Here is a 22,879-nt window from a genome sequence, read left to right as displayed (position 1 = left end):
ATAGGGAGGGATCAAGACCACTCAAGACACCTGAAGCCCTCTGACCCATTTTCAGAAAGGTCTGAAAGAACTGTGCATGATAACTAATTTGTATAGAAAATGAGAAAGTTGTCTTCGTGGCAGGGAGAATAAAAGGTATCCTCACAAAGCCCAGGCACATGTGCACCCCCTGTCCCTGGACCTGGAGCCATGCTGGAGACAGGACTCTCTCTCTGTGTCTCTCTTGCCTTTTCCCTCCTGTTTAAATCATCTCTCTGTCTCTCTCTGTCTCTCTCTGTCTCTTCCTCTCCCTCTCTCTCTCTCTCTCTCTAACTCTCTCCCTTTTGCCCTACCTCTTAATCCAAATCCCATGTTGTGTACATATTCTAGGACATCAGGGACTAACTTGTATTAATTCTTATGCTAAGTGTGGAATTTACTAATTGTTTTGTAAGCTTCTGCAAACCATCTGACTTTTGTTCCTCCCTTCGACAACAAGCACCTACAAAACTTGGCTGTTCCCTTCCACTTAAGGACAGGAAAACGCTGTGACTAGTGATGGCAATATAATGTGCAAAAGTGCAAGCTTCCATCTGAAATAAGAACCTTTCAAACTAAGAGAAAATAGAGGTATAACAGTGTCTTTGTATCCTCTTGCAGCGGACAATGGATCAGCAGAATAGGAATGATTTGGGTGTTACATCCATGGTTTATTGTAATTTGTGCTTAGAAAGGTATGTGTAAATAACACATGACATTTCCTATTCTTATGATAAATTAAATACCCTGGCAACACTGCAACCTTTTAATCTCTATTAATTACCCAAAATATATATAATTTGCAGCTTAAAATTATTGTTTCAGACAGCATTAGATTTCTGCTTTTCTTAGGGCTGTCAAGATAAAAAGCATCTGTAAGAAAGTCTCTGATAGAAAATCCAGATAATGACATTGCAAATATTGATGCAGAAGTCCTGTCACAAATTATGCCATCCATGTTATGTTAGATATAAAATTTCAGGTGAAATGAGGATACTGACTAAACTCACTTCCTTTTGTTAATATATAAAGTGAGTAGTTCCTGATTATCATGACTCTGTCTCTGCACTGCCCTGAATAAATCAGAATTAAAGGATTTTTACACTTGCCTGCAAGGAGAAACAAAATCTCACTATTTTTTCTGCTCTTGTGAACTGGGGCTTTCACTGAGAGATTGGTGGTAAATGCCAGAATCCAGTATTTTGACAGGTAAAACTTTTCTTGGAGACTGAAAATGGACAAGCCAGATCTGATGTGGAAAGTCTTTAGCTGCTCTTCTGGTGTTTCTGTACACAAGCAAGGTATTCTTGCACATCGTCTGGAGAGCCAAGTATAAGAGGAACTCTCTGGTGAATATTCTCGGGTTTCACATCCAGCACTGCTTCAGTCCCTGTAGTTGCCATCCCACCTGCCTGCTCGATGATGAAAGCCATAGGGTTGCATTCATAGAGAAGTCGGAGCTAGAAAGAAAGAGGAAACACTTGATTGCCTTTGGGGGAAATTATATCAAAGGATTTGCTAAAACTTAGCATTCCTTTTGTGATTTTAGAAAATACTGTACCAAACTTCAATTGACCTAAGTAGCAATGTCTTTCAGAGAGCCCTTCCTTCCCTCTCTTCTTCTCACCCTTTCTAAGGCTTTCTGCTTGGAGGAACAGTGCACCAACCTTACATCCAGGCATGACCACTATAATTTCCAAGCTGACATGGAGATGCAGTACCAGTGAAGCTGTATTTTCTAAAAAATCTCAAAAGTGGGTGTCCCACAGGCATCAGCAAAACAGTTAAGCTGGCTAAGCTAACAGTACTGGGAAGGAAAAGCCAAAACATCTTCTCATATGGAGTCTTCATGTGTTAACTCAGAGTTTGGGATAATCATGTTATGTTTAGTCAGGATATTTTGGAGTTTGAAACTTGATGCTCCCAGTTTCAAATTTCAGGATTTTATCGCTTCTTTTCAGAAATGCAGGTAGATACTAGTGGCCTGAACTTATCCGGATGGTGGCTTCAGAAGGGGCTGCAGCTATTTATTAAGGGCAAAAGTTCCCTTTTGGTTTGGACCCTGATATCTGTTTACTTTTTTTTTTAATATTACCTCTTGGGGTGTGTGTGTTCTGGTGGAATGCAAATATTCTTAGGGCATATGCCAAAAGTTTCTGTGTTTAAATGAACAGCGACAATAGCTGGTCAGTTCTGAACAAATATTATTTCAGTAGGTTTATCTGAAATGCTCATGTACAACAATATTAGCACATATTTTGTTTAAGGACTCTTGACACGTACAAAAGAGGAAAAGCCTTCTGGGAAAACAGAAGTGTGGAATGCTACGGTATATAGAAGCAGAGAAATTGATTGAGCACAGGACTTCACTATCCATCATGCCTTTAGCACACCTTAATAAAACCATGATATAAAACAACTTAAATAGCACTGTATTACCTTCTTTCTTGTCTTTAAAGCCCACTGAAGTGCTACTTCTGGTACAAGGACTCCATCTCTGAGGCAACATAGGACCAGTATCTTTCACTCTTTTCCCTATTGCTTGGTCCAATTCTGGAAGCTCATGAGCCAGCACACAGCAGTGGTATCACCATGGAACCACATTTCAAGTTTCTTGTTGCTGAGCTATGACTATGCAACTTGAGGAAAGCAGTTTTTCATCAGGTAGCAGTGCAACTGCACTTAGGAATCTTCAGATGGGCTCTGTCTTCAGATAGGTGTAACATTTTCACCTAATAGAGAACTATCAGCCTTAAGTTTATAAAAATATTATTCAAAATATATAATTTGAAAATATTTATTTGTTGTCTTGTCCTGTACTGTTTATTGAGCATTTAGTTTTCTTTCTTCAACTTAAGCAAGGATCTGTATACATTTTAGGACCTACATTCATGTAATTCACATTTACTCTAAAGATTTTGATCAGTTCCTTTAGATCAATTCCAGTGACACTTGATTCTCTTCATCTCTCTAACCTAGTGCACAGACTGTCTTTGCAAGGAAAGATGATCAGGGGACTTGCCACAAGAGTATTATTTTTCCAGTAAGAAAATATATATGTGAAAACAACTATATACATCTGCACTCTGAGATGGAAAGAAAACTTATTTTTAATGATAGTATGTTTTACTTCTTCTATTACTCCATTTACTTAGCAGTTCAAGCCAGAGCAATCCAATAATAAATGTGGGTTAGATCTATGGAAACCTTTATTTCTTTAAAATTATGTAAGTATTTTTTCCTTTGTACTTTTGTCCTGTTTTTCATTCTCTCCTTTCAACAATGGTTTAATAGAGATTTCAAAACAAAAAGTTTCATTTGAAGAGGCCAGTCAGCAAATCCAATTTTTCTCACACAGCAAATTCCTTTTTGTCCCTTTCTAGTTTGTACAAACAGATCCACATCATTTAGTGAGAGCTTTTTGGGTGGTATTTTTCCATGGGATGGTAATTCAAAAATTTAAGTAATTTTTGACTGGACAAACATACAGACATTTTTTGCTGTATATGTTGAAGATAATTATTACCCTGTTTTTGCTTTGAAGACCATTTGGATCTGCTGGCATTTTGGTAAATACAAGATCACCATGATGAAACCAGTAGTCCTCTCTCCCTAAAGACTGTACATATTGGAATATTCTGAGACCAGTGTGGGAGACGGGGCAGATTCCTTCATGTACTAGCCATGGCTACAAAAACATTTAAATAGAAGGTGTTAAGTATGGTGTAGATCAGGAAAGAATGTATTCTTGGAGTCAGAGCACCATGTCCAACCTATTATGTACTGAGCCAATGATTTCCTAGGGATGACCTGCAGGTTACTGCTGGTCCACAGATGTATGACTAGGTCTCTTAAAACATATTTGTTTAGAAAGTTGATAATAAGGGTATTTGATATTGCAGAAGAGAAGTTGAGGTTCACAATGGTCCATGGTCCATCACTTTCAAAGACTCACTGCATTGCATTGCACTGCATTGTCACAGTGCATTTTGTACCAGTGTCCAAATGGGAACTTATATTTTCCTAAAATACTTCATGAAGCCCATGTTCCACTGTAATCACTTTTTCTGATCAGGTAGTAGAAGCCTGAGTTTGCAAAGCTGGTGATATAAGCCCAGTGTCCTTGGGAAACATAAGGTAGGAAAAACATTTTTTCTAGCATTGGAAAAAACCCTTTCTGGGGCTCAGCATATCCCACCAGCTTGTGGGATAACTCTTGTTCCCCGTTTAAAGTGCAGAGGTTTTCCTTAGATCCATGTTGTATCTGCCAGCCATGCACAGTGCCTCAATGGGTTTCTTTGATACTGAAATATTACATTTAGAAAAATCATTAAGTCTTTTGCAGTGAAAACCACTTGAATATTTCATAATATAAAAACACAGAGGAAGATTTCTGGCCTAAATAGACAATTGCCTAAATTTCTTTCCTAAATTCAATTGCTGACCATTATTTTTTCATTAATATTTTTTTCCAAAGTGGAACATTATTATTTATTTATTTATCTAAACTATTGCTCTGGTAATACCAGAGGTATTAGGATGGCAAAGTTCACCAGAAAGGAATTCAAATTACATACCTTTCCTTTAGGACTCTTCTGATTAGCAGGATACATGAAGATCCCACCGTACATCAAAGTGCGGTGAACATCAGCGACCATGGAGCCCACATACCTGGCACCGTATGGGGAACTGCCATCCTGGAAAACATGGAGCAAAGCACGATATTTATCAGGCTAGACAACTAGCAACATGGCAAAGTGCCATTTTGCTATGAAACAGGAATCAAAGCTACTTAAGTCAATGACTGCTTATAGATACTGCAAACCCTGAAATCAGTCCTAAGCTCATCAGTAAGATGTGATTGTCTACAGGGCTCAAAGATAAGAGTTTTAAAGACCTGCATTCACAGTATGCAAACCAGAATACCTGTAATTTAGGGGCAAAATTTGGAATCAAACCCCAGCCTGAAAAATCCAAGGGACTGAAAACATCTTCACCTTATCAGAACAAGTTCAAAACCATTTGATATTGATCTTTCACTGCTTCCTAAGCCAGAGCATGAAGGGTGGTGTCACTCCTCTACATGTCCAGAGGGGTCCAAGAGGACTCCAACCTTTATCTTCTAGCTTATTTGTCAGGTGGTGAAATTGTGCAATTGGTCATAGCATTCATTCAGCAGGTTAGTTTGGGAGATCGCGACTTATTAATGAATGTAATTTTCCTCTCAGCTTAGAAGTTGTTGTTGTTGAAGGACAGGCCATTTTAACAAGAGCAATCAAACAATCATTTCAGTCTCAGGTCTGCTGGTCATAGAAATGGGTAGGTAGGAGATATAGAAGACAAGCAAGGTGTCTTGAACAAATTGAAGTACATACAGTAGACCAAATAAGCTCCATTCAAGAAATTTAACGTCACAATACATTTACAAAGCGGACACACAATATACAAATGTAAACTGAAGGAAAGCTTTTTAAGAAAATAATTTTGCTGATTGTTTCACATCTCTCAGTCTGTCTTCAATCAAGCTGAGGAGGAATTTTCATCTTCCCAGATCATTACTAGAGACTAAACTTCATGAATATTTAATACACATACATGCTTTGCATTACAATGCTGAAAGTCTGAAAACATCTCAGAAGGGTTTTTTCTGTCTGGATCAGTTTCCTAACAAAAGATCTTAGCACTTTCTACAAAGCTCATCCTGTACTGATACTACATATAGAAATCTACTACATTGTTCAGCAATGCCAGATCCAACACCTTCAGACACCACAATTTAGTCATCTTTCCCAGCAAAATCGTAAGGTTGGCTGGGGAAAAAAATCCACAACTGGAAGAAAAATAGTGAAAAATGTAATTTTATTTTGAATAATTTTTTCAAATTGTCCAATGTGACTGTGAAGAATTGATAATTACTCTCTATTAAAATGGAAAAATTCTCATGAAATTACACATTATAAAGCAACAGAACACTAGGAAGTTAAGTTCTATGCTGCTAAACATAAGACCTGGATTTTTGATATAGCTGGTAATAAAATCAGAAAAGAGACCTATTCCAGGCTATGTAATAACCCTTGGTCTACCCTACATATGCTGTTTTTTATGATTCATGTTGCACACATTAGAAGCACTATGAAAAATTCAGAAGAAAACAATGCAAACTATGAAAGACTGATGGATAAGACACAGCCTAGAGCTTTTGCATTTAGTTTTGTTTAAATCTGGTCCTATTAATTGTAGGCACAAATGAACAAAGCTTTTAAGTATTTGTTCCCTTTTTTTTCATGGCTTATGCCCAAATAATTGCATATTTAGGCTTCAGATGATAGCTTCTCCATCTCACAGCTGTTTGTACTCATGCCTTTGCAATTGTAAAAGTCTGACACCAGGAAAAACCAAACACCTTTACAGGTATTATAGAGAGACAATTGTGAGTTTTCAGTTAAAGAAATAACGTTTAAAAATGCAATCAAAAGAAGGATTTTTTTTTTTTTTGTGGTTTTAAAAGGTGATCAACTGAGTCTTAAGAACAATTTGTTGAACACTAAGAAAAGTCATAACATATTAACAAGCAGCCCCTGAACCAGACTGCTAAGGTGCTTCTATGGTATTGTCAAATAAGGACTCTGTAAACCACAGGTATGAAATTTAGTGACCATGAGCTGCACAGATGAGCCACCTGTCTACACATCACCTGACAGATTTCCTATTCACAGGCAGATTATTTACATAATTTGTGTGTACATGGACCGTGTTATGCGAAGGATGCTTTGTGGGTTCCCTTCTAACTCAGGATATTCTAAAATCATGAGATGCCACTGACAATTTTAATTGCTTCTTACTCGGATAGGTATTCACCAGCTAGAGACACAATGCTGAGACTGTGCTGAGAAAAATACAGATAAGTTCCTCCCTTCTGATAAGGTTATCAGTGGAACTGCATACTGAAATAAAATTTTTACTTCCCTTAGCATATAGCTGTCTGCATGGGAAGAAATAATACTCATTTTAGTTAGTGAACTGTTATTTCTTGTTTCTCCAGTTTTGTTGCTCATGCATTCTTTTACCAACAAGAAAGTTAGTAAGTTGCATGCATATTGGCATATTGCCCAGGCATTCTTCTCAAACAAAATAATAGAGCATGAATGCTAGACAGGTTCATCCCACATTCTCAGTAATGCCAAGCTCTGTGTTTGCTCAGTAAGCATTTCTGATTGTTTAGTTAATGACAATGAAAGAGCTCGAGAACCTTCATGTTCCCTTGGTCAGCATCCATGTTGAGTAAATTTGTAGCTACTCTTTTTTTACCCCTTCTTCTGCTTTTCTTTTTTTGTTTGACTCAAAGGAACAAAAATTATTCATAACGGATAAGTCCTGTGATTTTTTTAAAATTCAAATTCTGATAGTAGTAAAAATTTCATTTCTTTCTTCTACTGTTTTTTGACAGCCCTCTTCTTCCACAGCAGAACAAGACCAGGTTTTTCTTATATAAATATGATTACTAGGAGGTGGGAGTGGGGAAAGAAATATTTTTCTACAGGCTACAACAGCAACATCCTGCATTCCTTACTCAACATACAGATGCAGTGAGAAAAGAATAGTGGTTTTACTCGCTTTTTTGTATCACTTGGACACAGCTTGGCTAGGTGACAGAAGAATGCTTCATACTGAAATATGCTGCTGAGGGCGAGTTTTTAATGACATTGCTGAGACAAATTCTTAACCAGGGAGTCTCAATTGCATAGCTCTCATCATCCGCAAGCTGTGATGAGACTCAGCTTCTCTTGTGCCTGACTGTAGGAAACAAAGATAAAAGTAGGTGTCATAGCAAAGTGTGACAATGTCCACGGAGTATTTAAAATTCTTCCAGTGCCAGAGAGAAGCTAGGGTCTTGCAGCCATTATGGGAGGAAGAACCCATTTTGGGGAGGAGTTATAGTAAAATTTGTGCAGAGAGGATTTCTGGCCCAGCAGCAGCCACTAAGCATTGCAGACTGGAGTAAACATGTTAAATTACAGACAACTTTGCAAACAGGAGCTTGCTCTTCAAACTGCTTAAGCAGCAGTGTGATTTTGTCATGCTTAATAAAAAATCAGCTTCACTTTCATACCAGAAGAGATGTGGTTAGAGATATGTTTCCCACTGCATGATAGTAGTAGGAGGCTTAGGTCTGGTCTGCAGAACATCAGCATTTTTCTAGTGTTTTCATTCCAAATTTATGCCTTAGGCAAATGGTGATCCGCAAGAAAATTTGAGGGTCAATGCAGTTTTGTAGTCTGAACTGTCTGATCTGGGACACTGCTGTTAGATAACAAGGGGAAATCTCTCTTCTACTCATAAATGGTTGAGTTTTAGTGTTTTGTTGCTAATGACAATTATATAGAACATAGGACATGTTGTGGAAAACACTGCACTTTTCCCTGTTATATTTTTAACTTTTCAGTTTTTCATGGCAATGTCAGAGAGTCATCTGAACAGCATGTTGACCTAAAACCACAGAAAGGAATTAATAGAGGTAAAATCTAAGGAAGAAAAATGCAAAAAAGTGACAAATAGCTAAAATTGATGCCTCTTGGCTTTTAGCAGCCAGAAGAGTATAGGGTGAACGATCTTCCTGAACAAGGTGTTCCAGCATGCCCATACGTCAGTTTCTCCTCAGGTCACAGGCACAGGATATTCAGCAGACAGCCTCAGTACCCTTCTGCATGCTGGAGAGAAGGGAACAGAGACTGACACTGTGAAAATCTCCACCTGGCTCCTGTAGGGAAGTTAGGAACATCACCAATGTGGCCGCAGCTGGGCAGCCTTACAGATGAGGCCAGGAAGCACATTTCCTGCTACAGAGAAGTGGTAAAACCTTTTCTGTCTAGTCCTCCCCTATATGCAACTCTAACGTCCTTTCCAAATCAAGGAACTGAGTTTTGCTATTTCCAAAACTCAGGTTCATAACAAGCTTTATTTAGATAGGTGGTGCACTTCCTTGTGCTTTGTGGCCATAACATTTGTGCCTCTGCTCTTCTCATGCTGACAACTGCACATCTCAGAGCAGCAAAAAATGTGACTGTTCAGCACAACTAAGAAGATTTCCTGTGTCCCAAATAACCCATGCACTTCTGTACTGCTTGCTTTAAAGCAACAAAAATATCTGCCAACTTCTGTTGCATTAGACGAACAATTTCAATAGGTTTTCATCAAATGATGCACAGATTTGAGATAAAATAGTGTTTGCAAATGAGTTTTTTCTGGTACATACTAACTTTATGATTTAGTAAGTCACATGATAGAGCTGTCCTCATTGATTCTGTGGGGAAATGCCTCTGTCTGGTCTTTCCACAGAGTTTGAAATATCTTCAGTCTTTTTCTAGTTGCCTGGGGTTGATGCATTTGTTTAAGAACTTTACTTTAAACAACACTTTGGTGGTTTGCAAAAACACAAATTAATAAATCCAGTCTTAGTGCATTGTATTGAATATGTGGCCTGGTATCACACCAGCAGAATGAGAAGCACAGATGTTCTTCACTTTCCCAGCTGGATTAGGTTTCAGGAAGTAAGAAAGTTGTGTTGTGGGTTTCTGTTTCTCTCACAGATGAACTGAATGCAGACTTTGGAGCCTCAAAAAAATCTCAAATATTCAAAGTTAATATATTTAGAATGCTGTGATGTTAGACTTTCTGTAGCTACAGTCTGGGTAATATGAAAAGGAGGGTTTGATATTTAGTCAGTAGTCTTGCAGCTATAGCTGATACAGTAAATCTAGATTTAGCTCAGAAGGAGGAGCTTATCATGGGACTTATCATAGTGTAAATGCTTACTCATTATATTTCCCTTTTACTGCATCCTGAGGTTTTTACTGAATCCATTTATTTAATACAAACCATATTACAAGTATCCTTGACAACTAATAGCTTAAAAATAATGACCGTTTTTTGATAGGAGGAAGAGCTTTAAAAACAGCTTCCTGACCAATTTAAATCCTGAGTTAATCCACATCACCATATTTCATTATGAACTACTCTTCACAGACACACTTTCTACAGAACTTCCAGCTTTCCTCATTGAGAGCTTGTGTCCTGTCCTCCTAGCATTGATAAATTAATATCAAACTGTATTTGTCCAAGGAAGTTCATCAGACATGGGATGTCTTTCAGCAAGAAAGTTCATCAGACACAGGGTATCTCTCTTTTAACCACCAAATATAGTGCATTTGTGCCTCACACCATTTGTTTAGGTTTTCTCCTCAGCCTACAGGATGGTTCATGCTCCATATGATGCAAGTAGACTGTACAAGAATGATACTGCATTTTTCAGATGCAAGAAGGTACAAGAAGGAGAAGGTGATGCCACCCAGATTCCTGCAAACACCTTCTGGGCAGCACATGGAACGTAGCCCTGAATGCCCAGCTGCACACATTACTGAACTGCACATTCAGATAAAGCTGGAAAATGAGGGTATCCCTAAATTTGACATGCACATTTCCAGAGTTTTGTTGAAAGATCTAGTTCTTGGGCACTTTACACAAACAAGCTATGACTTTATTTACCAAAGTCTAAGTTAAAAAAGATGTCAGGATGCCAAAAAACCCGCTCCATTACATGCATATCCAAAATGGACCAGCTGGTATGAAAGGGTCACATGGGTCTGAACTCAGGAAGACCTTCAAATAGTTTTCCATCAGCCAGGACTGCATGGAATGCAGTGCTTGCCAGTGCATGGTACATTGGGTATAGTGCTAATATTTTCTTACCTCAGGGAATTTTTTCTTTTGCAAATATTCTGTCATTGCAGGATCAAAATACTTTGCATACCCTTCATTGAGACTGTATACCTTCCCCTTCTTTTTGATTTTAACATCTCTGTCCACCAAAATAAATTCACCAAGACCCTGCAGGACAGGATAAATGAGGTATTAGCAGGCAGCAGAAAACTTTGTTGAATTTCTTTAACAGTGGTCACACTAGCCATGGCAGAAATGCTAGCACAGCTTGATCCTTTCAGTACCAATCTAGTGTATAAACTGACAATATTTCAAAAAGAGCAGAAAGCAGAGAATTTACATTAAATTAATGAAAACCTGTTGAGTCGGTACTATAAACAAAACCCTATTGAAATAGAGTATCAAAAGAACACCAATCAGCCCAGAAAGCAGATGGATCATGAATCTCTGTCTTCAAATCATAAGACTGCAAATTAAGAAATGACACTGCCTTCTGATTTTTGGACTCTCTTTGCCTGTCTTGTGTAATAACTTAATGTGAATGTGGTCAGCTACACCCATGTGTTGCTGTCTGCAGTTTGATTTCAAATTTCACCTTCTCTTTCTCTGTCTCAGGCAGAGCAGTTCACCTCCCACTTCTTTCCACTTGGAATGATATTATTTATAAACATTACAAGAAGTTTTGGTAATAATCCATCCTTTTACTTAAAAAAACCCATAAAACAATAATAATAACTATGTTATTTCCCATATTTGATTCTGGTTTTACAAATGAATGATCTTCTTGCATTCCCACAGTAACACTCACTGTGTTCCTGGGCACTGTAGAGTGGCACATGTTCAATTGCACAGGCATTGTTGTGCTTTTGCAAATTTTTGGGTATGCAGCTTAGGTGACAGCCATAAAACTACTACACTCAGGAAATGAAACATCACTTGCCTCAAGCTATCAAAAAAATGGTCCTTGCCTCAGGCTAAACAGTGAACATGCTGATGTTCTTACTGAGACAGAAAAATCAAGAATAAAATAAACACAGATTCCTTTAAGTGAATATAAAGACACAAATTAAATTTTCTTAAGTGTTGGTTTGAATGAAGAGGTTTTCAAACACTTAACTGAGAATTTAAGTCAATTTCACTTCTATTGAGTAGGAAAAAACCAAGCAGGTATTGCAATCTCATATATTATTACATACTTGTAAAGAGTAGGTGGGATGCTCCAGAACGTGGAAAAAATAATTGTATAAAGGGGATAAATGACAGAGACAAGGATTAAAAAAATAAGTACAATCAAGCACAGAGAGCCCTAAAAGACAGTGGCAATGTGATTAAAACCATGACTGTACCGGATCCAGCATGAAGCAGTCCACTCCTTGCCCTGTGGAGAGGGCAACCAGCGTAGCACTACCGTACAGGGCATAGCCTGCAGCAACAATATTGCGTCCGGGCTGTAAAGCATCTTTTTCAGAGGGCTCATCATCTGTTTCCTGAGAAAAATTACCATTGAACCAAAGGTTAAATTCTGATAATGAACAATAAAAACAACACTTCAACAACAACGTATGACAGATTTCCTTTTTCTGTCTATGCAGGCGTTTGAAACTTAAAAACAAGAGATTGTTACACCCCCCTTGTTCAGGGCAAGTTTGGTACAGGTACATACACATGCTGAGGGAGGATGTTGTGAGTTTGTTATTTTATACATGTCACGCAATCAATATGATACATGCCACAAAGCTGATCCCTTAGCATTATATTCCCAGCTATTAACTGAGGATCATCAGAAAACTGAGACAGAGCAGAGATACTAATTTTCTGTAAATGTAACATAAGCTGTCATATTGACACCCCTCAGAGGGAATATCTGATAGATAAATGCTGTCATTAACATTACAGAAAAAATGCTTCCATAGTACATATGATGGAAACAAGTTTTTACATTGGTCTCTTCTAGTGAAGGGATGCATAACTGGAGGGATATAAATGCTCATCTATTATATACCAATGCTCACCATATTATATACAAAATAACAAATGTGTTTGGTTATGTAAAATGTGCATGTGTGCAGGTACTCATCTGTAACTCTACATAGAACATTCAGGTGGCATTTTACCTCATGCTTTTGATCAATTTCTGACACTTATATTTTGATTTGGCACTTTGCTTATCATGGATCAGCAGCAGCCCAAGGAGACAAGGTACAAATATTTCCAGTCAGCTTTAGGGCTGTGCCTCAGCTATGGCTTACAAGAGTTTTTCTGATGGGGTGGGTAAGGAGAGCAGCCAACAGTACTTGGGAAGGCTGGTTGCAGCCTTTATCTCCTGATACTACAAAATGGGTAGGGATTCCTTGATATTTATGCTTTCTTAAAAGTCCATCAGTTGTGGTGGGTCTTTTATAGAAGTTTTGATGGTGGTCTATGGGGAATTGAAATGAAACACTCCCCCTTTCTTCAGGCCCTGGCTTAATATTTTATTGTTCCCAACTCAGTTTCTCAATGATTGCACAGGCTCACTTAGCCTGAGTTGCAGCTAAATAGAAACAGCAGGTCTAGCCCTGAATATCTGGTTAAAAAAATTTAAATCCATGAAGACTGTGTTGTGTAGAAAATAAAATATTTGCCCATCAGGGTTTTAGTTCCCATTCAACGTTGTTTGTCAACACCTTGAAGAAAACTGAGATGTGGGACACCAAAACAACACCTTTCTTGGTACACAAAGATAGTAATTTCACATCAAATTGTTTTAATTTTCAGCTGAGAGACTTCATTACTTAAGTCACTTCACTTACAGTTTTTAACATTTTGCTCAAGTCCTTATATTACTATTTTGCCAAGTCCTTCTGTGGAAATAAAAATCCAGTTGACAACCAGCTCATCATGGGAAATGAAATATAGCATGTACAAATATACATGGTATTCAGTCCATTGAAACTATGTCAAGCTGCTTATTCTGGGAGTTTATAATGCAGATAATGAAGGAAAACTAGTTTAAACTTCTGTTTGCATGTTTCAGAGCTTTGAAAATTGACTAATAGTAGCTAATACTTTGCAGAACAATCCTTGCAGCTTCATCTCTTTGGAAAATATACCCCTATGGTACATACATCGCACCATTAAAAGCAATGGCTGTCTATAGCAGACTAATTATTTCAGCATCAAATGCTGAATTAAACATTCATTTAGGCAGTTAGTTTCAAGCCTATTATGGTTGTCATAGCTTTTTGCATGCTCTTCTCATTAAAGAAAAAAAATTTTTTTCTTTATATAGTATAGAGCAAAATGGTTTGTTTTCTAAAATACAGTATATATACAACACGTTTGTATTTGGGTTATTTATGATATTGTTTTAAAATATATTTTTTCTGAGATGAAGCTTTCAGTCCTATTTCTTAAATGCATTTTCTATGTTTATATGACTGAGAAACTATATTTTTGTTGACTATTCTTAAAAAAGCAGAGGAACTCTTCCCTCAAGGTATATAGTCAGTTGGGCTGAGTTCACTTGTTTTTTCATCCTTATTCACAACTGTGTTTCCAAGAGCTAGCTTCCAAAAAGAAGAAGAAAAGATAAAAGATTTTGCAGAGCTAGTTAAAATGTGAAAAAGCTACAGATCAGCTGATGCTTCAATGTTAGGATTGCAGGAGTTTTGTCCTGCCAAGTACCATGTTCTGTTAAACAAACCAGAGAATTAAGCTGGGCAGTACACTCTGAAATTGCTATTTTCTCTTTTCTCTCATGCACAGATGGATTTCCTGTCCATTATATTTTGACTATGATGGTGGTAGTGAAATACCTTTAGAGACTTTATGCAAAACAATAAAATAGATAGATGGACTATGACTTACAGTGACTCTGTCACTATAACTCATAATTGGTGTGAGGCTGGTGAAACAAAGGCTGCAGAATTTGGCTATAGGGGTACACTCAGGTGATATCTGAGTTTGAATTTTTTTGTGTTTGTGATTTGCCTGACATCACATGAGGGAATTCTCATCAACACTGGGAGCAGCACTAAAATGACTTGATTTCCAGGTCTCCATTTGAATCATATGTTTCATGAGTAGCCTTTGTGTTTTTACTGAATTCTTACACCTTCTCTGTGAGGGACTACATGAAGGGGAGGGCATTGTCCATGAAGGGTAGCAAATAAAATCCATCAGAGGTGTTGGGCAAAGTTACAAATTAAAACAAAATGAAACAAAGCAAGAGAGTTTCATAGCATATTTGTGCAGTATGACTTAAGGATTGTAGATTTAGCTCAGTGGCATGAAAACCAGGGAAGAACCCAAGTAAAAAGCATTAATTGCCACCACATCTTAGACATTTTGGTAATTGAGTCTCTCAGTGGCAGCAGCTGTCCAATCCCCTGCTGATTCAGCAAGGCTCCTGCCTCAGCCCCCCTTTTCTGGTGTTTCTGATTTTCAACTGCACCACCCTGGTCTCAGAAAGCAAAGGCCAGGTGGAAAATTAAATAAGATGAGATAGCATTTATTTCCTTATGGGTTTTTCTAAGAAACTGATAGAGTGCTTTTCTGACATGATGAAATGGTTCCTCCCACTGTGGTGGAGGCTCTGGATTGGGAGCAGACAACTGTTTTCAGGATTGAAATGTATTGTCCAAGTCTGGCCTTTCTGTAAGAGTGCTTATTATCTGTTTTGGTTTTTTCCAAAAATAAGCCAAATGTTTCTGCTTTGGAGAGTGTGCCTTTGGAATTAAAGTTAAGGTGAGACTTGGTCAGAAAATCAGTCAAGAGCTCATATCAGAACTGGTAGATGCTAAGGTTCATCCTTTGGAATCACAATGGTTCTACCTTTTCAAAAATGTTATTAATGAATCTTAAAAGGCCTAAAATAATGTTCTCTTTCTTAAGGGATACTTATCAACTGGAATAAACATCTCACTTTTATTCTTTCATACTACCCTTTAATAACAATCAATAAAGCACTTCTTATTTAATAATTTCACAGGAAAATGCTATTGTCTACTGCAAATATTGGGAGATGCTGTTGTCATTTAGGGTATATTTGGTAAGATAACTGAAAAGGGTGGAGGTCTCTCTGCTTAACATAGGGGCACATTTCATAGATTTCATCAGCACAGACAAGCTCTTTTCACTGCAAAAAGCAAGATACTGCATGGTATTGGAGGTGGTCCAGTAAAAAAATCATACCCAGGCACCATCTCAGTGTTGTCTGGCCTGCACAGCATCCGTTGTGTGGGTAACAGTGCAGACAGCCAAATTCCAGGACTTGGCTTGTGCCACAGCCCTCTGAGGTTGTGCCATAACTATTTGATTCACTAGTAGATTCATGTTCTCAACAGTGATGACTATTGTATTACCTACAAGAGATGTAAAACCCAAGGACTAGCCAGATGAAAATTATGAGGTAAAAAGTGAGAGACTTGAAAAAAATATCTTCATTTCCTTGAAGTGTAACATCTGAGTCTGCAAAAACTTCTTTGAAGTCACAAGTGCTGTAAACTGTTATTTCACAATAGCGATGGCTGAGGGTCTCCCACAGTCATATGACCGTGAGCTCAGGCTTTGGAAAAAGCACCAACTGCTGGGAGATTAGCACACAAATCACAAGACTTGGCATGACTGTAACTCTCGGTGTTTGTAATTGCCTGCGCAGCTGCTGCTCTGTGTAGCCCCACGGGAGCAGACATGCACCGGGCCCCATGAATGTAGGATTGCTTCCTCCAGCCCCCAGCATCTCCATCCTCACGGACTCCCATCCATGAGGGGCACAGCAGCTGGCGCTGAGAGCCCACACGGCACGGTCCAGGGCTGCCAGCCCCGCAGAGTGCCCAGGAGGACAAATACTCACCTAGCTGAGCCCCCAGCATCACTGAAGGAGATAACCAGCTGCCCTGGGGGTGAGATCCTTGTAGTTAAGTGCCTTTGTGTGTGGAGGAAGGAAGTGCTTTCACCTAACAATTTCACGGGGCTGGGTGTCCCCTTCCTGTGAATTCAGGCAGCATTTTAGCACGCGTGAATATCAAGTGCTCATCTACTCTTTCTAAGGCTCCCCTTTTGCGCAGAGGCACATAATGGACCATGGAAAGAAACTAGGCAAGGTTATGAACTCAAGATGTTTTCATTTCACCAAGTAAATCATGCCATGTATGATTTGCTCTTCTTACCTTTTTGTAGATAGCAAAAATTGTTCCTATTGGTGCCAAGCAGTCTATATTGGATGAACCATCAAGGGGGTCAAAGCACACCACATATTTACCCTAAAACAGAAGTGACAAGGGAACCATTTAATGATACGTTGCTTCACATTATTATTTCCTTTTACTTGAAAACTCACATGTTTTTATGTCAGCATTTAGCCCTCCAAGTGTGCCTGATACAGCTTGTCAGAGAAGGCTGCGCTGCTGACCCAGCTGGCCCTGCAGCACAGCACCAACTCCCCAAGGGCCTGCCAGAGAAATTGGAGAGGACTCGTTTCTGCTCAGACAGCACAAATAGATGGTAGAGAGGAGCAGTCCTCTGCTGCCAAGAAATTGTTTAAAAGCAAAAGGACGGACTCACTCTGGGAGCAAGTATCTTTCTTGAACGAACATGTTTTGTTCTGCTACTTTTTGCTGCGAATGAAAGGGTTTTGCTGCGTTGTGAGGTTTAAGGGCAAGAAGGCAGAAAGAAAAAAATCTTCGGGGAAGGGCAGGTTACATCAGCATGAACAGTAACTCGTTGTAATAGGATCCCCTCCTGGGGGAAGCCTGATGAAGCGGTCAGGTGTTTCCTTTGGACATGTAATTTAACACCCAGTCTGCCAGCCTCTCATCTCATTTTATCTTGCTAAATACTAACGTAATCCAAAACCATCGCAGCGGTGGTCAGGGAATGTAACAGTACACTTACACCTGGGATTTGGGATGTGTTAACAAGCTTAAAAATAATTATTCTCCCCCCGCTTCACAAAACTTTAATAACAATTGTACTCTCCACATCTCTTTTAGCTGTTGAAATCATGCCGCCCTCGAAAGTTATTAATCAAAACAACACAGAAATGGTGCAAATTTTCTGTATTCTCCCGGGAAGGGTTGAGTTAGGGGGCCAGGTCTCATACTTGAAGCAAGAGTGCCACCTGGTGCTGCCTGAGCCGACAACCCCCCGAAGCCCCGAGCTGCACAGACCCGCTTGTCCTTCGGGGTGATGATGGCCTCCTTGTTCTCCTCTGTGACCAGGACACAGGTGCTGTAGGAGGACTGGAGCATGTTAATCACCAGGGAGTTGGATAATACATCCAGCTTCTTCACCTCATCCCCCGTCACGTTCACAGTGCCAGCTATACCAAACCTACAGAACAGTAAAAATGTCAAGAAACCCGAAAGAGGCCAACATTACAGGTTTTTAGGGAAAAAACACCATAACAAGTCTAGGTTGTTCATTCATCTTATCTTCCTACACATTTAGATAATCTTTGGATGAAACAGCTAAGGAGCATTATAAGACTGTTGCTGCTGTAGAAAATAAAAGCATGCTCTTTGTGCTCTTTGAGGCCTTAGTTGGGTCCTTTTGCTCCTGTGTAGATGCTCTCCAGGCCAGAAGCTGAATCTACAGCCCATCTGATAAGTACCAGGCTTCCTCAGCAGCCCCATGAAGCAGTTGGCTGCAGTTTTGAGAAAGCAGAAAGTGCAGTGAGCATCTGCAGTATTTTCTGCCACTAGCTGCTCGGAGTACCATGGTGGTTCTTTAACCCACATTCACTCAGACCACGCCAGCCCCAAATCAAGACTTTAAAGGCATCCCTGGGGAATTTGCCATGTGGAACTGTATCTCAGGATCAAGGTCTGTTTTATTTGGTGATCCTCAGCTGAGTTAGGATGACGCTTCTTTTTCCTATTCCGATTTTAGCAAAATACTAATGGACACAGTGTAGTAGTATATATGTTTCAGAGACTTCCAGTTGAAGAAGCACTGTTTAGGCCCAATGTGCATGTTCTGAGTGTCTTAGAAATATGAAAAGCATCCAGGGAAAAGATTTTTTTATTCATTTAGAGACATTAAAGTTTGTTTTTTGTTTTTTTTTTGGGGGGGGGAGGGTGGATGGGGCAGGGGCAGATGGGGGAAAGGGAGGAGGAAAAAGAAGCAAGTAATTAGTCCCAGGAAGGATGTTAGTCAGTGGCAGGCCTGAGCTGGGAGTGGAGTAGGTTTTTCACCTTTCTCAAATCTAAAAGCTGCCTGTGCTTTTCAGAAGTATTGAGTATTTGGGACATTTTATTTTTGTGTGCCAAATTTAAGATTTTGAAAAGGACCATGATTTTCAGGGAATGGTAAGTACCTATTCTCCAGTTAGTGTGTTTTCAGGCACAATCACAGCTCAAGTCTATGACTTGGAAAATGTTCTCCTTCACTTTTTAATTGAAAATTTGTCAAAAATTCATTAAAGAAGACACAGCATTAAAGAAGACACGTCCTATTTGGAGGGAGTAGAAAAATCAGAGCTCTTTAACTACACAAATGCAGATGGATGCAAGCCACTTTCACAGTGGTTGAAAGTTTGCCATGGGAATCCCTGAAATTTCATGGTTAGTTTCAATAATTTGAATGGTGCAAATTACTAATTTGTATGCTTGGATACTTTAGAAATTTTTGAGACAACATCTAAAGCTTTTTTGTTCAGAAAAATAAACATTTGCTCCTTAATGTAATGGATGGTTTGTTTTTTTTTTTTTCTGAAAGAGGAAGAAGGATTACTGTTATTACTGTTGGAGGTTATTCCACCTCTAGCCTATCAGTTTCTCTGCTGTTACAAACTATTTCAGAAGTTGTCTATATAAAGATAAAAATTATGTAAAAGCAACATTTCCTTTAAGTCAGGGAGAAAAAATAGCTCAGTTTCACCTAGTAATGAAATAGACAAAGCATAGTTTACTAAGGGCATAGGAGACTGAAACTGTGGTTCACTTTGAGTATGTCTCCTATCCTCTCTAGGCACTATAAAGTGAGGACAATAGTTCTGAGACATTGAATTAACTATTTGCCAAGATGATTGAGGACTTGGATCAAATAATCAACAGAAGCACAAAATCTCCCCCAACACTTAGGGTCATACATTTTGGTCTTTCTGTGGGAGGAAAGGAAACCTCAAATCCTGGAACAAATAATAAATGTTGACTTTCTTTCACAAATATATTCCTGGCCTCTTTCATGCATGCAGGTGTAAATACATACTGAGGCATGTTCAGAAAAATCTCTTTCAATACATATTATCTCTGAATTCCTTCAGATAGATCACCATTAAAAGACTTAGACTGATGTCTGTTGCACTTGTCTATATGGAACAACTCAGTGCATTCCAAGTTTTGCTAAGGCCATTTTTTATTCCATCTGCAAAATACTAGATGCCAAATTGTTGGTTTTCATAGAGGGCCTTTTGAGACTCCCTGCCTGTAACCCTGCACGTGGGATACTGCTTGAGGAAGGAAAGAGAAATGCAGCCAGGTATGGCATGGAGTTTCTCTCAGGGCTGTTACTTTAGAGCATTTCTTATACAGCAGACAGGCAGAAAATCAGCTTCCCAAGATAAGCCAAGCCCTGACTTGTACAGTTCAGCAGAGGGCTTGGATGTTAGCAGAAAATATCACAGTGAAATATTTTCCATTAAAAATATCATGGTGTGATTTTTAACAAATTCACAGTAGATGTAAAAATAGATTAGTATCAACAAATGCAAGATATAACAAGGTGAGCATTGCATTGAAATTCTGTTCTGACTTACATTTTTAGAACAAAATATTATATAACAGCAGTTAGTTTAAATGTCTATCTTGCACTCAGTATTAAAATGCTCCAGAAAGAAAGCTCTCCTGCTTCCCACTCTTGATAATCCATGGTCTGGCCTTACTCAGCTTAAAAAAGGCACTTCCAAGGTATTTATGAATCCCTGCCCACTCCCCAGCCTTGCTATGCCAGTAGCCATCTCTCTGCCTCCTCTTCCTCCCAGCAGTGCAAGGCAGGACTCACATGTGGGCTAGTCCTGCCTTCCTGACAGCAGAAGAAATGGCCTTTATGGCAGTCAGCATGGAGTTGAGCAGCTGCGTCAGCTCCCCTGTTGCTCCTTTCACGCGGCGTCCCTTCTCCATGACAAATCGTGTCAGTGTCAGCATATCCGTCTCAAAGGGGCTTTTGTCAGTCATTTTTGCGGGGTACCAGGCCTCCTTCTCAGCTGGACAAGATGCTCTCTTGCTGTGTTGAGGTCCTGGGTAGCTGTTGTATTTTGAGGTGAAGCTGTGTTTGGCTGTGTTGCTGGTCAGAATTTATTAAGATGTTTCTGAGACCATGTGATTTAGTGCTCAGAATAACTGCACTCCATGGCTCCGCTGGGATGCAGGAAAGGATCCTGAGACAGGACTACAGCTGAACAACTACTGCTCCTCTGGGCTCGCCTGCACTGAAATTAGCTCTGTGCAGATCTAGCTACATATTCTCACTGTACATCTGACTGATTATAATGCAAAACTCTTGCTGGCTATGTTCTTGGAAATGGATTTCCTGTAGATCCTGTTCAGCAATTGGTTCAGCATAGCCAAGGCTATGTTTACAGGGCACCAGAAATTAAAGCACCAGACACCATTAACCATGTGTGCCACCATGTCCCACAGCACCGTGACTCTGACAGTGAAGTTCCCTTCCCTTTAAGTCCGCTTTCTTTACTCTCTTTTGGCCTCCACCCTGAAGGAGGGTTTTGAAGGGGTGCATATTGACATGCATTTATTTCCTAAAGTGTTTTATTTTGCTAGTTGGTCTGCTGCAGCTCCATTTTAATGATTTAATTCCTGGTCTGTGTTGCTAATACTGTAGTGTTTGAATAAATGAGTATTGGTTAGCTGTGGCTTGTGTAGTTACAAAGTAATTATGTCTCCAATAATTTACAAATCAGGCTTCTCTGATTTAAGCGTGTCAGTGGCATAACTCACAAAATGAAATTTTATGTTGGTTTTCATGTTGTAGTGCACCATGTAAATATAGCAATGTCCAAATTTGCAATGATGCTGCCAGTAATTCCTTACAAGAAATATCTTAGGAACACATGGTGCCAATGCGAAGGTAGACAGAAACTCTCCAAGTAATGTATTCGATTTTGCGTTAGATACATGCTGTCTGAAACACTGGAGTTATGGATTTTAATTACAGTACTGTCTTCCCACTCTGACTAGTCAGTAATAGAAACTATATGCTGTTACATGTTGTAGCCTTCATCTTTCTTAGTAGCAGCACTCTTATTTTAAAGTAGAAGATATGCGAAGCCCACCAGCAAAACAAGAAAATCTGGAGTAACAGAATAAAAGTTTTATTAAGATTCATTGTTATTCCTTTAACCTGAATTACTACACTAAAAACTTGCCAAGAAGGCAAAACCAAAATTCAGTATCAAAACATATACCTAATGTGTTAATAGGAACTGCAGCTGAAGCATTTCTTCAGATTTTCCTAGAAGTGTCTCGTCCTCTATGAATTATTTGTAGGGTTTTAGAAAGATTTGAATGCTAAAGTTTTCTACTTTGAAATCAGCTGCAAGAAAGAGTTTTAGAGACCAACAGCACTGAACACTAGCCACAAGCAGAAAGACAGAGTTCAGTGCTGCTTCCATCCCATGTGCTTAACTTTGGGGATATTTTTCCAGTTCTGTTCCAAGGTGGAGAAAGGACTCATGAACAGAGTTGCTCAGATGGAGCAACAGGCAGGTTTTATGCTACATCGTCTAAGGCAATGGTTGAAGAAGAAAGAAATCTTGAAGATTTCTCTTTTCTACTACAGTGATATAGTTAAATGTACAGGATACTGTTCACATCACAAGACAAATGTGGCACAGCATATTCTGCCTGGTTAGGAGACTTTCTTCTTTTGAACAGACAAAATAGTGTATGTAGGGAGCTTTGGGATAGCACCTGGTAGGATCAAGAAAAGAAAGTTTCAAGTTATACATGCAAAAATACCTGCTGGCTTAAAGTACAACCATTACATTCTGCACATTATTTCATCATCATGGGAGCTGTCAGCCTGACCCGTACTAAAATGCTTTTAGTGCAAAATCTCTCTGCTATGTAGCTGGAATACCATGAGCATACCAAATCAAATTAGTAAATAAGAAATGGGGCGAGGGTTGGCCTATGACTTCTAACTT

General features: G+C 39.0%; 1 protein-coding gene across 1 annotated transcript; it reads right to left on the bottom strand.

The window, feature by feature from the left end:
- Positions 1–668: 668 nt before the first annotated feature.
- Positions 669–21,468, bottom strand: LOC110471010 (fructose-1,6-bisphosphatase isozyme 2). Its single transcript, XM_021531140.2, has 7 exons — positions 20,719–21,468; positions 17,886–18,048; positions 16,887–16,979; positions 12,081–12,221; positions 10,765–10,902; positions 4,596–4,715; positions 669–1,478 (listed from the first exon to the last, which is right to left on the bottom strand). The coding sequence occupies exons 1-7, from the start codon at positions 20,889–20,891 to the stop codon at positions 1,284–1,286; spliced, it is 1,023 nt and encodes a 340-aa protein (XP_021386815.1). The 5' UTR covers positions 20,892–21,468; the 3' UTR covers positions 669–1,283.
- Between the last annotated feature and the right edge of the window lie 1,411 nt (positions 21,469–22,879).

The sequence above is a fragment of the Lonchura striata genome, chromosome Z, assembly GCF_046129695.1.
Source record: "Lonchura striata isolate bLonStr1 chromosome Z, bLonStr1.mat, whole genome shotgun sequence".
Taxonomy (NCBI): domain Eukaryota; kingdom Metazoa; phylum Chordata; class Aves; order Passeriformes; family Estrildidae; genus Lonchura; species Lonchura striata.
The sequence above is the reverse complement of the archived record's forward strand: the minus strand, read 5'-3'. Positions and strand labels throughout refer to the sequence as shown.